Source organism: Corvus hawaiiensis, chromosome 10, assembly GCF_020740725.1.
Source record: "Corvus hawaiiensis isolate bCorHaw1 chromosome 10, bCorHaw1.pri.cur, whole genome shotgun sequence".
Lineage (NCBI taxonomy): Eukaryota > Metazoa > Chordata > Aves > Passeriformes > Corvidae > Corvus > Corvus hawaiiensis.
Window position 1 is genome coordinate 21,399,780 of NC_063222.1, and position 18,380 is coordinate 21,418,159.

Below are 18,380 nucleotides of genomic sequence, written 5' to 3' on the forward strand. Positions count from 1 at the left end.
TTTGCATTTAAAACTCTTCCACTGAACACTTTGTTGCACACAACACATTGAGGATATCTTCACTTTTCTACATGGAGTGTGCAGGCCTGTTTACCAGTGCAAGATTTTCCTAATAAAAATCATGACTGACCCTTGCCATGTGGTTTCTCGTTATGGAAACCACAGACCCTGTCATTCCAATCACTATGTTCATGAAGAATGTTAGAATAACTGTTGTTAACTTGGAATCTATATAAATTGCCTCATGCAGTTTCACAGTCAGTGATTTAAGACTGTTTCTTTAAGTTTACAGGATGACATAAATATCAGTAAGGCTTAAAGGAGTGAAATATCTACCATCCCCCAGGGGTAGTTAAGTGTCAGGGTTTTGACAGTAGCTAGGTAGCTGCCAGCTTCTCCAAAATGAGCTTGTGAACTTTGTATTTCTGAGAATGCCTCTGCACTCCCATTACTGTCTTCAGGCTTCCTAATAGTCCCAATTGCCCCACAAATGTATTCAAAAACAAAATCGGAGCATTTATTTGTAAAATAAAGGATTTTTATTTGACTTCCTTCAAAATTTCCCTGGCAATTTAATATTAATTAAAATCTGTTGAGCCATATGGTGACTTTTCTTTTCCTTAACAAACATTGTGACTTTCATAGTTTCTGCCATGATTTTTTCCATTTTTGCCATAACAAACAACAAAGGTTAGAGAGCTCGTAGCACACAGACATCACTGGTTCAAATATTAATGCAGCCACACAGATAGACCAAAAGGGACCACAATGCCCTGTAACAAAACAGATTTTCACATTCATAAACAGAGCAGAGTCACAAAGATCATGAATCCCAGCACTCACCAGTTTCTAATCTGTAAAGAACTTGCCTTTATATGTATCGTACAGAATTACACATTAATGCTTTCTGTGCCACCCATCACTGCATTTTTTAAATTGCACTACAACTGAGCAAAAAGGATCATGCACTGTTTCCAGATTAGGACTAGATGGAGAGAGAAACAATCTCACTGAGCCTTCTCCTTGTGAAGAGCGAGAGCAAAGGCAGAGTTGACACCTGTGGAAAGCACAGACCTGTGAGTGTGGCTTGGACTCAACTGTATTTGAAGAACAGCCCCTCAAGCAGGTGCCCCTGCCAGCCCTCTGTCCCTGCACACATCTCCCTCCATCCCTCCTCTGCACCGACTGCTGCTTTGCCAACTTTCTCACTGACCAGTGCCAAGAGATTTAGGCCCCGCTAAGGGAAAAGGCAAAAGCTGGATCTATCTGGCTTTACTGGATCACTCAGATCCTGCCAAAATGTGACATCAATATGCCACTGCATCAACAAATTGTGCAACGAATGCTTCAGATGCGTTAGGAAAAATGCCTGTAACACACTATACTATCAATCTCTAGCACGGGGATCTTGATGAATTCTACCAATGTTTGTCCCTCACTTATAAATAACACAGCATGAATAACCATTCCTAAACTAACAGCTCTTCTACTATAAGTGTGCTTTTTCATACCCTGTAGGAAAAATTTAAATCAAGATGCAAATGCTTAGGTTTAGAAAATGGAGATATTGCTACACACTGGCATTGACAAATTTTCCCCAGCTTCCCCCTGAGAAAATCACAAGAGCCTCAGACTTAAAACAACAATAACAACAAAAAAAGCAATAAGAAAAATGTATTTTCAAGTGCCTTAGAAACATTCAGCTACTATAGAAAACCTGCACAGAGCTACAGGGATGGATGCTCTGGATCTACTCTAGCTAGAGTGAAAAACTGCACCTTCAAGATTACTAAAGCTAAAGAGTCTAATAAATCTCAAGAAACAGCAAAGACACAAAGGGCTCCAAGTTTAAATACAACTTGTTTTTTTTTTACCTAGACCTCAACTTCTAAATTGAGGAAAAAGCCAGCCAAATATTTACATCTGAAAAACCTATACTCCATATTCTGTATTTTAAGTGAAACCATGATAATTTAAATCTGATATTTTCACCTATCTAAGTGCAGTCACCTTTTGTGAAGTTTTACAGTAATATATGTCTAACATGTATGGACAATCCCAAAGAAGTATTTTAAGCTTATCAGCTCTTAATTGAGGTTCTCAAAGCTGCTTAAGGGATTTAGACAAAAAATATTCATTTCTTATTTCCTTTTATCACCAATACATGGCAAAACTCCTTGGCTGCTCTGAAAATCTCAGTGAGCTGGATACGTATTTACTGGATTTAAGAGAACTGTCACTTTTGCTATCTAAAAGATAAAACTCTTAAGCTTAAATGAAAAAAATAATTGGATAGATTTTGCTTGTGCCATCACTGACGACTTTACGAACTCATGTTCTGCAAAAATCCATTTTTTAGCTGAATGGGAACACTTCAAAAAGGTTTATTTAGTCAGCTGAAATGAGAGCTGTGATGATACAAATGTGCTGGTTTCAGGAATAAGAAATTTATTTTGCACTGTTCTAGTACAGGAGCATGCTTAAGGTTAGATTGTTCTGGTGTATCAAAAGCATCATAAAGTTTTGTGTAGTTTAATAGTAAAACTTGAGAGCTCAACGCCAAGAAGTTACACAATCTAGCAAATTCCAGGCGCTGGAGGTTTTCTGTGCTACTGAATATAGATACACTGGGTAGGACAGAAATTTACGATGAAATTGAAAAATCTGCTCCTTTTAGCAGATTCAGAGTTTAAGGTTTGAGGTGAAGTAGAGAAAATAACTGGATCCAAGATGATGCAAGTGTCTCCTGCAGGATTCAGCCAGGCCTGTCGTGCCAGTTTACAAGGTCAGAATTTGCACGCACGGGCCAGTGCCAGATTTTTGCCTATATAACAGTGTCTTTGGCAAGCGTTGAAAAACGCTACCAAGCGATACTACCAAGCCAGAACAAGAGTCTCCTGATATTTTCTGAGAATTACAACAGATCACGTTCGCTCTTCATAGGCAGAGCACAAGGTAGGGCCCGGGCCGATCCTTTTGCCGAAACCCGGTTAATTGCGGCCGCGGGAGCGGCGGGGCAGGGCCGGGAGCGCGGCGCTGCCGCTCCCCGCTCCGCAGGCAGCGACATTCCCGGGATGCGCCCGCGCGCGGAGCCGCTCCCTGCGTGCCCCCTCCGCTTCCACGCGGGGAGGCGAAACTCGCGACCCGCCGGAGGCTCCCTGTGCCACCTGGCTCCGGGACGCTCCGATTTTTTGCTGTTATGCTTAGTATGGCTTGTTTTCCGTGATGTTTTGTATTTTTTTTTTTTTTTCTTTTAATGTCGGCAGTGGGAGCCGCCAGCCCTGGCGGGGCGGTGGGGCTGGCGGACCGCGGCTCCAGCGGGACCCCGGCGGGCTCCGCCCGGTGGCCGCGGGGCTCCGCGCGTTCCCTGGATGCTGCGCGCTCCCCCTGCGGAGGGAGGGAGGGAGGGAAGAAGGGAGGAGAGAAGGAAGGAGGAGGAGGGAAGGGGGGAGGGAAGGAGGCCGGGGCTGCCGGCGGGAGGCGGGGGAGGGCGGCCGGGGCCGGGGCCGCCAGGCCGGGGCGGCTGCAGCGGGACGAGGCGCGGCGCGGGCGGGCGGGCGAGGCCCGGCAGCAGCGGCGGCCCCGCTCCGCCCCGCGGCTCTCCCCGCCCGGCCGCCCCGCAGCCCTGCCCGGGTCCGCCCGCCTGCCCAGCACCCCCGAGCAGCGGCTCCTGGGCAGTGCCAGCACCGCCTCGCAGGGGGAAACAGAGGCAGGGAGGCGCGAGACAAGAGGAGGGCGGAAAACAGCTCTGGGTTACTGAAACCAGTGCAGGAGCTGCCAGGACAAACGGAGCTTTAGCCAAAAATAGCTCGTTCAGGGTTAGGCTTTTTTTTTTTTTTCTTTTTTTTTTTTTCTTTTTTTTTTTTTCCCTTTTTTTTTTCTTTCTTGTAGTCGAGGGGCCGGGAGAAGTGCCCCCAGCGCAGCGCACAGCCGACCTGCCGGCCTGAGGGGCAGCTGAGCAGCCACGGCAGGATGTACCAGGGACACATGCAGGTAAGCGGCTGCAGGCGGCACACGGCGAGCTCGGAGCGGGCTCCGCTGAAACGTGGCTCTGGGAAGTTTCGGTGGGTTGAGCGGAGGGGAGATGCCACCCTGACACTGTGCAACAAGTGACCTGGTACAGTGTGACCGTGGCATTTCAGCTCAGGGCCAAAGCGAGCAGCGTGCCTGCGGCTGGCGCTGCTCAAGGGGGAGGATGGCAAAGGGGTTCTGTCAACTTTGTAACTAGGTGAAGTTCTCTGTGTATTTTTCCGTGTATGATGCCTGCTTGTTCAAACAGATTCAAGGGAGTATTCCAGGGCAAACATTGTTACGGCATGCTTTAAGTGACACATGTCTCCTGCCATCCTCTTGATGCATCTCTTCCTGTATGTCAAGTGAAGGGCAAACAATAAGGGAAAAGACAGAGCACTTGCTTTGCAAAATCTGCAAAGGTTTCACACCACACTCAAACTGTCGATTTGCTCAGTGTGTTGTGTTTAAAGGTGATGGATTTCTATTCTTCCCTCCCGACGCGGGATGAGGATTGATTTTGCTAAGCCACGGAATGACTTTGTAGAATGAATTCAAACACATGGCAAAGAGACTTCAAGATTTTAGGCAGAAATCTTGTCTCATGATCCTACTGATCTACATCGCCTTGGCAGAATACACCCCTCCTCCATAAAAACATTCTACTGCCTTGGACCTGGTGGCTTTAACCTTGACTCCCGCTCTCCTTCACATGGCTCTTCCTTGGAAAGCCAAGTCTGTTTTGAAGAAGGAGGAAGTATCAAAGTGGAGTAAAGGTTTACACCGATCTCCCAGATTTGTTCTTTTGCTTTGGACCCAGTCTGGCTTTGTGTTCATTGCCAGGAACGATCAAATGTTTTTATCACGTACAGTGGCAGCAGCCTTGATGTGGTGTTGTTAGCACTGAGGCTGTTTAGAGAGGAATTGCAGCCTTAGGAGGTGCGAGCTGACCACTTATGTTTGGTGTGACTGCACAGCATTTAAATACTGACTGAATGGTCATCGGGGACATCAGGCAGTGTCAGAGCCAGGGTTGTGCACGATATACATGAGTTAAGAGAGGACTCTGATTCAGCACTACCTTCCAGAGCTGAATGATACCAGTTACTCTTTCATGTTTGTGTTACCTGATCGCAGCAGTGATAAATAATGTGTCATAATACCGCTTGTAATTGAGAGCAAACAGGTTTAACAAGAGGTGAATCAATGGAGGGAATATGCATGTTACTGTTTGTTTCTGATAATAAGGTTAAAACACAAAATCAGTCCTGAAACTAATGCTACTGAATTGGACATTGCCAAGTAGGTATTTACATCCTTAAGAAAGCAGAAGTTCTTTGCTGTGAGTTACATATTGCAAGGTTTCAACAAACGTACAACACTTTATAAAAGGAAACTTAATGGAATCTTGAGGTGTCTCACAGCATTGTAAATTTTCTGAGTCATCAAAAGATTGAAATCAAACTTGCAATAGGAAATAAGGTCAAAGCATGCAAATATATTGTGACTGGTGTCCTATAAATTTTTTATTTCAAAATAATTTTATTTTTCTAGCCCAAATATAGTTAAATTCTAACCAAATTCTCTTAAAAGGCTTGCTGAAGTAAAAATACTGTTCCTGTTGACTACACTTGTAATTGTTAAAAACAAAAGCCCACCTGAGTTCATAATCCAAACTTTTAAATATATTTTTATCCTAACAGGAAGCATTAATGAGCTTCAGATAACATCTACAAAGCCTAAAGCCTTAGGAGAGATTTTCATGTTTAGTATATCCTTAATTAGAGCCTTTAAATGAGTCAGACAAAGACAATAAAACGCTTATTTCTTTGCAATGAAATGACCTACTGTAATGTTTATTAAACCGTGTTGGAACATAAGCTAAGTTACCATACAAATACGGTATCAAACCTCATGCTAAGAAAAATGTTGGCCTATTTTAGGCATTACAGGTCCTTTCTTACTATCCCAAGACTTTTTGTAAGACTTGTACTAATTTAGGGAGAACTGTTTGCATTACCTGTTAATCTAAAATAAGATGAACAATAAACCCATCCCAATTTGGGTGGATAAAGTCAGACACATAAGTCAGCACCCTGGACTCCTAAGCAAAAATAATCTCATTTTTAAGGCACTGAGCCCTTAATAGAATTTACGGTTCTTGAAGAGAAGGTGTAATGTTTAGCTGGGTAAACTACACTACCTGGCTACATCCAAATGCAAAATGATGGGCCAAGATATAATGCCTGATACTACACTCTTTAAAGCAATTGTTCTTCTGAAGTTATTGGGATCAAATGTAGGATCTGACTTAGAATTCCAGTAATCATTTCCCTTTTTCCTACTGTTCTGTTCTCAGATGTAAAAGTGAAATCTGCAGAATAAATTCCGTAGTTCATTTATTTTAAAAGATGTTTGCAGAGCCCATGTTTCACTAATAAGCTGCTGTAACTCAGCTAATTCTTGGAATACTTCTAAAATGGGAGAAACCTAACAACTGTAACAAGGTAATAAGCATAATTACAGAGATTGGGAGTTTACCTCTCTTGGAGAGGCATCAATCCTTATCAGCTTCAGTGGGGAATTTCTGACTAAGCTCAATAAATTGTACAAGTAGATTAAATATACTTTGCATTTAAGATCTGCTGAAGTCCAGCACTGAAACTACTTTATTACATCAGGCCATAATGTGCACATCTCTTCGTAATATTTTGTTTATAGTACAGATTAGGTTTGTTGGGGTCTTTTTTCCCAAAAATCAGAAAATCACCTTGTTTATTCCAAAGACCTAGGTTTAGATTTTCTTCTTACTATTTTCTAAATGAAGCCTCACAACACAGAAATACTAGAGAGGTCCTAAGCCGAAATACCAAAGGCAGTTAAAAAAGATATCGAAGGAAGCTATGTCCTGCCTCCACATTCCCAGGTGCCTTTCTGTAGGATTTGCTTTTGTGATACTTGTGCACCCCACGCTTTCAGGTAGAACACCAGGAAAGAGGTGAAGTGGCCTTCCAGAGAGCCAGCACCACAACCAGCACTAGGATGCAGAGAGGTCCAGTGCCACGGGAGCTCTTTCCAGGCTATTTCACCATCATAATGAGCTTTAGCATTTGATTTTGCTCTGTTTACCGACCAGTTCGGTTTGCGCAGTGACCGCGCGAAGCAGAGCAGGGACTGCCGTGGGTCCTGAGGCTCCAGCTGCCTCCTGAGCCCCAGGGGTGAGGCTTTTGCATGAGCAAGAGAGCTTCAGATGAGATGCATGGGCTGTTTGTCTACAAATGTACAACCTCAGTTATGTAAGAAGTCCTGTTTAATTCAGTAAATGTAGGCTCTGACTGGATGGAACCTGATGGAGACAGGAGCACACCCTGGGATTCACAGATGAGGCAGAAGAGCCAAGTCTAAAAGCTAAACTGTACAGGTGAAAGAGAGTGTTTGTCTCTTAGGATAATGTGTGCAATCCTGTGTGCTGTTTTCCATCTACAACAGAACAGTAGCAGACCAGATGGAAGCAGAACATTCAACCCCCAATCACTGCTCTAAAATGTCTGTCATTTTAACAACCAACTATAAGATGTTTTAAGGTTTTTACAGTATATTGTAGACCTGGTGCCAGACCTCCTGTTGACTTTTATGAAAGTTCTATAAATGAACAGGGGGCAAATTTCAATCACAGAATGGGATTTGCACAGCATTTGACTTCCTATGAAATTCAAAATAAATGCTTTCAAAACTGTTTGCCCTGATGCTGTATTTAGTCTGCTTTCCCCAGCACAAATGCTTGAGCAGAGCAAGTGCTTTGCCAAATGTTGGCATGGGATTTTACATATGGTAGTGTTGTGTTTCGAGATGTCTTAATTTAGACAAAGCACAAATCTTGACCACACAGGGGTATCAAAGTTACTCTGGCACTTTTTTGCAGGAGCAGGTTTGTTAGTCACGATGCCTTGGCCAAGTTCCAGATCAGATAGTTTGTCTCCTAAACTTTTGATTGCATAGGCAATCAGCTTCATGCCCTTAATTTTTGTGTTGTGATATTTAACATTCTACCATTGGTACTTTGTATTTACATGAAATAATCCATATTAATCATTCACGTTTCAGTAAGATTTCAGTTGTCAAACACATACCTGTATGATCATAGTGGGTCTGCAAAAAAATAAGTATGTATACATGAAAATTCCTGCAAGGTGGAACCTCAAGGGCTTCACATGTTTTGGTGGGCCTGAAAAGCACTGCTAAATATTTTATAAAAGACATTTTTATACTGATTTCTTGGCATTTAAGACACACTAACTCGCTGAGAAAAGGGAAGCAGAACAGTCTCACGATTAACTGCAGATGCGAATCCCATTTTGGTTTACTTGGTAACCTATTAAAAATACAGTGTTGGATACACTGCTACCTAAAATAAATAACCCCGAAGCAATTAAACAGTTGTGAATAAAAAAAGAAAGTAATGTTCATTTTTACATTAATAAAATGGTCTACAAAGAATATGCACAACGTAAAATTGAATTCAATGCTAAATTGAATCTCCTCTCAGCTGTAATGTCAACATAAACTTAATAACTTTAAGCTACAAAATTTTAAAAATCTGGGCACATGGCTGGAATCCTAACTGATCTTTAGTGGTGTCTATGATTCATAACTCCTAGCCTAGCTAAAATTCCATTATGATAAACTGATAATATTTTATTATTACAACTCTTTTCTAAAAGTACTCACAATACTAGGGCAGTGTTTATGGTGGTATGTTGTCTATTTTGCCTTGGTATTTTCCAGTATTTTAGTAGCAGCTCTACCAAGTTTTGAACATCAGATTATGGACTGCTTATAAATTGAAAAAAAGGTAAAAATAATGAGCTCACTTTCATAGAATGAAGTTCATTCAAAGAAAGTAGATGATAAATTGTGTTTGGCGAAGGCACAGACAGAAACTGTAAAAATTGTGAGCATTTGCAATGCTGGTAGAGAGAAGTGTTCCATGAAGCTGTTAGGCAGTTTTACAAGAGCCTAGTGGAAAATCTTGCAAAGGCTCAGAAATTCTTGGCTTATGCTATATTTTTACTGGATGTAAATTAGGAAGAACTTTTACTAACTAGATAAGGATCCATCCCTCTATTCTGTAATTAAATTCATTCAAAACATAGAAAAACAACAGTCCTTAGTGTAGTCTCTGTCATATATTAATATAAATGTTAGTCTAAACCCAGTATATAACTTTCACCAAAGAGGCACTGTTTACTCAAGAATCATGCTGTACTTTCTTTTTTTAATCTACCACTATTGTCACAATTTACTATGCAAAGGAGGAGGATAAAAAGTTCAGATAAAGTCCACCAGGTGGATCAGGAGGAATTGTCCAAATAGGACAAGGGGCATGAAAGGATGGAAAAAATAACGCATATGGAAATTTAGACTTTAGGAAATGCAGTCTCATAACTTGGCTGTAGGATGTTTTGTAATTTATAATAGTCTTGTATCTAAGTAAGCTTTAAAAAAAAAAGGTGTTGATGTACAAACCAGGTCCATTTAAAATCATCTATCCAGCTTAATTTGCTACTCTTTTTGCAAAAGTTAAACACGAAAAAGGTAAAAACATTGAAATACTACTTAGAATGAATCTACCCAGTGCACAAAGTACGTACTAGTTGTTTGTGTCACAGAATCTAATTTTGCACAGTCTATTTCAGAAATAGGTGATCCTGCAAAACTGAGAGAAACACTTGCCTTCCAAATCAGTGTCATGGCATGTAAACTAGGAGGTGACTTTCTGTAGCTGTGGATTTTCATCATTGTCCAGTAATACTACTAATAAAATGCCTAAGGATCATAAAGACTGTATTCAGCAAATTTTTCTACCAGGTTAGAATTATTATAAACAGTCTGATATTTCATTGCTCTGCTCTCAGGCTCTTGAAGTTCTGAGTCATTGGTACATGAGTTTTACTTCCAGTGGTTTATTTGCATTTAAATAAATTCTAAAATATCAAGTAAGTGAAACTCATTATACACAATGGAAAAAAAAATCCATGTCTCATCAGTTTACCCATGCCCAGAAATGCAAATCACAACCCAAAGTTTAATGGTAGCCCCCGAAGGTGATTTTCCCAAACTTTGCACGATTAGTCATGTGTCAGCATTACTGCAGTTCCTCTCAAAAAACGGGTTGTCCTGAACTTCTGTAGGTTGGCATAGTAGATGTAAGCATTAAGTTTTCTTCCTCTACTTCTCCATTGCCTGTCATGACACTCAGATTTGCCACTGCTTTGCCTCTCATTGTCCTGTTTGTTGATTTTCTCCTCCTTGCTCGAGTTTGAAGGCTTTCATGAAACGTTTTGCCTCCTGCCACATTTGTGCTGTGTTTTCCTTCCTGCTGCCCACGGCAGGGCACCCAACTCGCCCGGGCCATGACTGCTGCCTGCAACAGGGGTCGAGTCCCCTCTCAGCAGCACTTGGTCACAAAACAAAAATGTTCCACAGCCAAGGTCTACTCGCTGCCACAAGTAGAAGGAAGTGAACTGATGGTGAAAAATTTGGTTACCAGCAGAGCTCCCTCTTCACAAACTGTATGAAGATTAGGAAACAATAGGGGACTGCCACGAGAAGAGAAGTAGCCAGGTTTAAAAAAAACACCTGAGTTTTATCTACAACATTTGCAAGGTAGACCTATGCCCATAAACCCACTTTTCTCACATGCTTCTCTATTTTGGCAATCCCTACAGGAAAAGAGCCACACTAAAGTCTTTGTGAGTTTCTCTGTAAAATATGGAACACACTAATGCTTCATGTTCACTTGTCTTAGAGCAGTCTACTGTCTTCTGGTAACTTGAACTGTTCATTTCATAGAATTTCCTTTTTATACCTCTTATCCCGATACAGGTGTTGAATACAATTTACCAATACCTTTGGACAGCATTTTTCAATAAAATATGCATTTGGAACAAAGTAGCACCTATGCATTTAGAACAACAAAAGCGTGTGTGATAAGAAAAGTACTGTGCAATGAATTAAGACAAATTACCATTCTTGATTACATTAAGACTTCATTTGCTGTTAGGAGATACATAAAAGAAATTCAGATGCTCTTGTCCACTGACATTTAGAAATGAGACCTTCAGAATTATTTTGACATGCATTTACTATCAATCATTTGGCTTTATAGACCTTAATAGTTTTCAAAAGCTGAGGAAACAAACTTTAAAATTTGTCTTAACAAGATTAGAGCCAGCTGTAACTTAACCTTTACATCAGTGAATCTAATTGGAAATTACACTGATGTAAAAAACAGAGTAATTTGCTTCCAAGCCTTTTTCACATTAATTTCTGTCTTCCCAACGTCACCAGTCAGGTTCCAAAGCTACAGTGTCAAGTAGTGAATACAGCATTTCCTGGATAGGGGCAGGAAAGCAGTCACAAAATACATTTTCAAATTCAGCATTTTCTGACTAGTAGGCGTATCAGTAAAAGGTCCAGGAACTCTTATTCATTGTTAATTAAAAATCAGTTGAGGGGACATAGTTGCCCATTTAAGTCTACTCTGAAATACAGAAATATATTTCTTGATAAGTAATGCTGAATATTAGAGTTTAACTTCACAGAGTTTCCTATGGTCAATTTTGCTAATATTAATATAGGAATAAACAAAGACCACAGTAAATAGAAGCTTCTTGAGTACTTCTGAGTATTATGTAAAACTGAGAGTAAACATCACATTTTTATATGATAGTAATCTGTCAGAGCCTCTTAAAATCTTAATAGGAATATCTGAAAAAAAAAATCATGTTTTACACAAAAGAACAGATTCATTTTATTTATGCTAGGTAGAAGATGGCCTTAGTCTTCAATATGATCTTGGACACCATTGTCATAGGAGTAATGACAGAAATGTGACAGAAGTGATTAATGAAATAAAAAATACAGCTTGACATGTGTCTCATCAAAGTGACAGGTTATTTCTGTTGTCATTCATGGAAGTTTAACAAGGAATATAATTTTCCAGTTGCAGGCTTGAGATGCACATGAGATCTTTCATCTTCTGCTATATGTTGTCTAACACTCCTTTCAAGAACCAGGACAATTTTAAGAAGGCTTTGAAAAAGGAACACAAGGAAGAGTGATAGATAAAAGAAAGAGGGAAAATTAGGATGTACAACAGAGAAAACAGTGCTAAGGAATGGAAACTAGGAAGTAAGTGACTGCTGGTTTTGTTCTGAACAGTAGAAAACGTCGTTAATATTACCACTCTACTCAATCCAGGTAATGCACACAACATGGCAAGTTATATACAGCTGGAAGGGATGCATAGAATTGCCTGAACCTGTGCAAACAAAAGAAATCTGAATTATTAGAAGACAGCTAGATACTACATGGAAATAGTGAAAGAGCAGTAATCCCTGGAGCACTCACGATAAAAGATTACATGCTGTTCAGGGAAGACAGAAAACCAAAGGTGTTGGTCATGTTAAGAACCTGGACCCGAAGAAAATGGGCAAAAATTCTATAAGAAGCTTCAGAACGAATATTTTCAATTGTTAAATTGTTAAGGTTATGCCTTAACACAGAGAAGGGAGAATACACAGGGAATGGAGATAGTTTCTCATAGGCAGAAGGAAAAAGTATAAGGTGCCTAAAGTAAAGCTTATTTAGATCTTAGAAGTATATTAATCATTGGAAGTTTTTTGGTTATCTGATGGAAAAGGGGGAGGGGAGCAAAACATACTCAAAGTGGCATCTGTAGTATGGATAACCTAATTTATGGTGCAAACCCAAAATGTTTAAGAGGATTTGAATTCTTCAGCTATTACAAATGTGTTATATTAAATGGAGACTTGGTATAAAATATGTTATATTTTCTTATTCATAACAAGAAAATATATTCTTGTTATGAATCTGAACAGAACAACAGAAAATATATGAGATTTAAGATAAGGTGAGAAAAGTTGTAAGACAGCTAACAGCCCGGATATCCATATGGCTATCCATAATCTCCAAGGTTTTATGGAACAGACTTCAAGGAAAACTACACATACCTAGACAAAGAAAAAAAAAAAGAAAGAAAGAAATGCTATTTGAATTTATCAGGAGAACATAATGTCCAACTAACTTGACAGCATTTTCTGTTATCATAACGGGGTTTTAGGCAAGGGAGGTATAACTGACTTGATCTATATGACCTTTGGTAAGCATTTGTTATGGTGTTACAAAAGAAATTATTAGTGAAGCTGGAGAAAGTAAAGAATAGTAGTAAATCTGTAAAGAGGGCAGGAAACTCATTCATGGGGGAATGAAAAATAGAGCATTAAAGGAAGGACTGTCAGCCTGAGGAAAGTTTAATAGGGAAGGTTTTTGTGGATCACTGTTGGAAGTGGTTGTTTGTGATGTTTCATCCATAAATGTAGCAGAAACAGGAAAATGGTGACTACATTTGTTGATTACTCAGTGCTGGAAAACATTGTCAATATTGGGAAAGATTCAGTACTGCTGAGTTTTGGTCACTATACAGAGGATCAACAATAAAAATATTATTTCATTTAACACTACAGTATAGTGCTGATCATCAATAACAAAAAACCTACCGTAAGACATGGACTATAATATAGAAATTACTGAGAAGAACAACTTGCACATACATAATGACTATAAGTTGTCGATAAAATACATCCATAAAAAAGACAGATGCAGTTCTAGTTTTAGAAGAGTTTTTTCCAGAATAGTCAGGAAAATATCAGTGCCAGTTGACAATGCCCGTAGCAGATTTTCAGTTGAGAATCTTTTACAGAAGAGAGGCATGGAAACAGGTCCAAAGAAGGATGATCAAGGAGAAGGCAAAGTCTATCTTACAAGAAAAGACCAAAAGATTTTGGCTTATTTCATTGAGCAGAATGACAGCTCAGCAGGACCATAATCACAGTATGTAAATGCATCAGGGAGATAAACACCAGATATGGAAAAACCTAAATTAGCTAAGAACAAAACTGGCACAGAAACAAATGGATATTAACCAGCTGTGAATAAATTTAGGTTGGAAATTAGAAGAAAGTTTCTGATCATTAGAGCAATCAAGACTTCCAATAGCCTTCCAACTGGAATAGTGGAAGCAAAAGAACAAATTACTTTAAAGATGAAACACAGTTTCTGAGAGATTTGGTATGACATGCTGCCTATGAGACCAGAAGATTGAACCTCAGTAACCCAGGAACAGCACCTTCCTTGTCTTAACAGAATCATGGAATGGTTCAGGTGGGAAGGGGCCACAGTAGATCATCTGGTCTCACTTCCCAGCTCCAGCAGGGTCATCCAGAGCACAGGGTACGGGATTGTGTCCTGATGCTTTCGGGGTATATCCAGTGAGGGAGACTCCACACCCTCTCTGGTCAATCTGTCCCAGTGCTCAGTCACTGCACAGTGAAGTTCTTTCTCATGTTCAGGTGGAACTTCCTGTGCTTCAGTTGCCTCCTGTTTGATTGTTCGGCACCACCAAGAAGACCTGGTCCATCCTCTTGGCCCCATCTCTTTAGATATTTGTGCAAATGAGCGAGGTCCCCTCTCAGTGGCCTCTTCAAAGTCATCTTCTGAAGTTGCCTTCTCAAATTTCTCTGACTTCAGCAGAAACACACCCCAACTCCTGTTCAGAAAGACCAAAATACTCAACTTTGAGAAGTCAAAAATCTTCCTGTTACAGCTGTGGAGGCTTGACTGTCTTCACAGTGTGACTAACCTCCTGTTAAGAGACCCACACAGGCAGTGACAAATTAGTGCCACTTTGCCTAGTCCAAGACATCATTTTGAGTCGACCTGAGCTCTAAAGTTTGAATATTCTCTCTGCCAGCTTTCTTATCAAGTCTCCCACTCATCTGAACTCATGGTTTTGCTTCGTATAAAACCTTCATAATCAGAGGAAATGTATTTCTCCCATACAGCTAAACTCAATGTTTCATGTTAGAGACATCGAAGCCTTTCACTCTTATTCATGTTCCTGCAGGTGGGCACCGGGGGCTGGAAATCACCAGCTGTGTCAACATTGTGTAACAGGAGGCTTAAATTTATTTCAATAATAACCAAATTTTGTGTGCATAAGGATGTAAAATAGAACCCATCAGAACCAGCAGAGATATTTTCCCTGACATCAGATGAGCCAGGACTAAGCTTTTTTTCAATTACCACTGGCTCACTTTTCTCTCCTAAGCTCCAAAAACAAATGCATTGGTTATTATTTAGAGCATGTGGTCTTAAATAAGGGAACTCAGTTTTCTGTTTTGCAGTCCTAGTCAGGAAAACTACTGAACTCACTTTGGACTGTTCTTTTGGAAGGGATCATAAAGCCACATCTTAGAGTCAGTGCTCTGTCCCTGTAATGAGTCAGAAGATTATTTCTGAATTGATTTAGGCTCATAAAAGTATTTCAGGATCTGATTTCTGGGGTTCCTGTCCCATCTTATATCTGTGATTTGCATCCCACAATGTATCAGGGAGACAGATGTCCCTGAACACTCCATCACAATCTGATAATATCATTACAGCCTTGCAGCTCTTGGTCATAATCAGTTCTATGCTGTAGTGTACTCTGCTACTCAGATCTTAGAATTTCAAGAATCACACCAGCAAAAGACTTTCCAAATAGGTGAGATCACTGGGTATTGGCTAGGCAAAGATATGCAAAAGCATATCACTAAATTTACTGAGCAAGGGAATAAGTACTTTTCCCTGCCATTGCACAAAAAATGAATGTTTATTTCCAAAGTGTTTTATTGTTGTCAAAGAGAAACCAAATTTTACTACCTTTTTATCAAGTTGTCATTGACAAATACCAGAAATAAAATTGCAAATAAAATTCCAGATAATTAACTCAGACTCATTAATCATCACAGAAAAACTGTGTATTCAGGTTGTTGCATATAGATTCTGTATATTTGCTAAGCACCAAGCAAAGCAATTTTTTTGTGACTTTACAAGCAAGTACTTACTATTCCTTTTTGCACACAGACATGCTCAAGTTCCATCCTGTGTGTCATTTGCCGAATTTGAGAGCAGATATTACTGATGTGGCCAACCAGACAAGATAGACACAGACTAGAGAGACCACAAATATCAAACCTGAGTTTAGCAAAAGGCTAAAACCTATGTACAGAGTGTTCCCATATCTGCAAATACAAAACAAAGGACTAGTAAGGTTTTTAGCGACTTTTATACAGCTCTCTTAACAAGGAAATAGAATTCTTGGCTTGCACTAATACACAATAAACAATCAACATTATTTTTCAACTATGATGAGTTTGATGTCTTCATGGTGCTTTCAGTATATCACTGCCAGCAGGCTGTCTTTGATTTCTGGTCTTTCTTGCTAAAACAAAGAGTTCTACAAATTAAAGTCTCATCTAGCATTTCAGACAAGAAAGTAGTTTCATCAACTGCACATTATTTTGGACAGCAGTCTGCAAGGAGTACAGTAGAAACATTTACACTCATCTGCAGGTAAAAACTTACATAACACATTCTGGTGTCTGTTATATTTTGAAACCATAGAGATGATGTCTGAACTATCATTCCCACTTCAGCTGTGACAATTAAATACACATGTATCAAAGAACTGCAGATACTTGAAAAATACTCTAGATTTACTAGTCAAACACAATTTTCTTTCTAAATTTTTTCACGGGTTTTTTTGATTCTTTATAGCTGACATGTCTTGGAAAGGAACAGAATCACTGCTTAAGAGTTCAACTGCACTTGTGATTTTTTTCTCCTCAAATCATTTTCATAAAGGAAAAATAAATATGTTACAAACATTACATTTAATTCTGCTCTGATTTTTGTTTACAGGTTCTCACTAACTAAGAGGAGAAGCAGTTATTTAGTGTATCTGGTTACCATTTGTTTCTCTGCAGCATTAGTTTTGTGCAGTCCCTCAGAATTTGTGTTTATTGACAGCAAAATAATTTCTGAAATATGAGAAGCATAGTTTCCAAAGGAAATCCATTGCAGATTTCTGTTCTGTCACCTTATTATTATTACTTAGCACCGGCAGAGAACCATGGCAGCAACTACTTATATACTGCAAGATTCATTTACAAAGATGCTGCTCAATATTTATCTACTGCCCATCCAGTGAAATCCTGAAATCCCAGTTCTAGTGAAATCAGTGATAAAGATACCATTAATTTCAGCGCAGTCAGAATTTTATTAAGACTCTTTCACAGTCAGAAGCATTATTCCTTGCCTCAAAGTAGCCTAGAAAGGGATATCTTCATTCTGTAAACACAGAGAAACGAGGTACAGAAGCAGGCTAAACTCTGAGGATTTATAACTGTTTACACTCCGTTTGTATGTGGCACATGCAGGTTCTGTCCAGTAACTGCCTGGGTCCATGAGTAACCTCCAATGGTTATGGCAGAACTACAGAGGGATCTGGAGTTAACTTCCTGCTTGGCCATTGCCACAGATTTTCTATAGGAACTTGGACTTACTGTCCAAGGCACTTACTGTCACTGTGCTTCTGGTTTCTATCAGTAACACAGGAATAAAAGCACTTTCATTGTTATAGGATGTTCTCCAGGTGTATTAAAACATATAGAAGCAAATGCTCATCCAGTTATGGAGAGCACTTTAATTACTAAGGCAATGTTTTAGTCTTATAAAAATGAAAAGTCTTCTTAAAAATAACCTTTATATTGTATCCAAACTTTTTGCCAGATGTCACTCAGAAATTAGAGTGTAACCACATAGTACAGGATTCAGTGCCCTCCATATAACTGAATTAGTAGGGGAGTTGGAAAATACATACAATAATGCAATTCCAAATTCAAGAGGGCTCTTTTCAAAACATGGAAACCTGGTCAAGTAAATTTAATTCTTCCTTCTGGGATATTGCTGATAAGACATGGACAGAACAGTGATTCATGGGAGGGAAGAGAAGCAGATGAGTACCACAGTAACAGAGAACCCGGTGTGGGTAAGGAAAACTAAAAACAACAGAGGAACTCTGAAGCAAAGTCCAGTCGGGAGCGTCGTGAGCACAGCACTGGAAAGGGAAGGCAGGATGGCATGACTGAACCCCAGCCAGAGGGGCTGAGGAGGAGGAAATCCCATTCTGAGCCAGGCTCAGCAGCTGAGCGAGGGGTCAGAGTTTTAGGAGTAGAGCTGGTTGAACATGTAATTTAGCAGATAGCACAGGAACCCCCTGTGATTTTATCCATTGGTTCTTGTAAAACTACAACAAATCTTTTTGCATCACTGTGTCCCAGTCTAATCCCATCTATGCCTGGCTAATCAACTGTAATGCAATTCATTCAGTGCATTACCTCATAACTGTTTATACTCCAAATCCATAACAAAAGAAAGAGATTCAATGGAAAAGCGCTGTGAGG

The 18,380-nt window shown here is 39.8% G+C and overlaps 1 protein-coding gene and 1 long non-coding RNA gene across 14 annotated transcripts in view; both read left to right on the top strand.

Annotated features, from left to right (window-relative positions):
- Positions 1–2,874: 2,874 nt before the first annotated feature.
- Positions 2,875–18,380, top strand: part of PEX5L (peroxisomal biogenesis factor 5 like) — a 108,166-nt gene continuing 92,660 nt past the window's right edge. For 11 of the 13 annotated variants that reach the window (XM_048314830.1, XM_048314834.1, XM_048314837.1 and 8 more), the window contains exon 1: positions 3,614–3,993. In XM_048314830.1, coding sequence (XP_048170787.1) covers positions 3,973–3,993 — 21 coding nt within the window. In that variant the 5' untranslated portion in view covers positions 3,614–3,972. Of the gene's footprint in view, positions 2,956–3,139; positions 3,207–3,613; positions 3,994–18,380 lie in introns of those variants that run through there. The other 2 variants (XM_048314827.1, XM_048314826.1) reach the window with 2 other exon arrangements.
- Positions 4,018–16,805, top strand: LOC125331010. The gene is made up of 2 exons (XR_007205816.1): positions 4,018–12,204; positions 16,693–16,805. It is a non-coding gene; the product is annotated as an uncharacterized LOC125331010 (long non-coding RNA).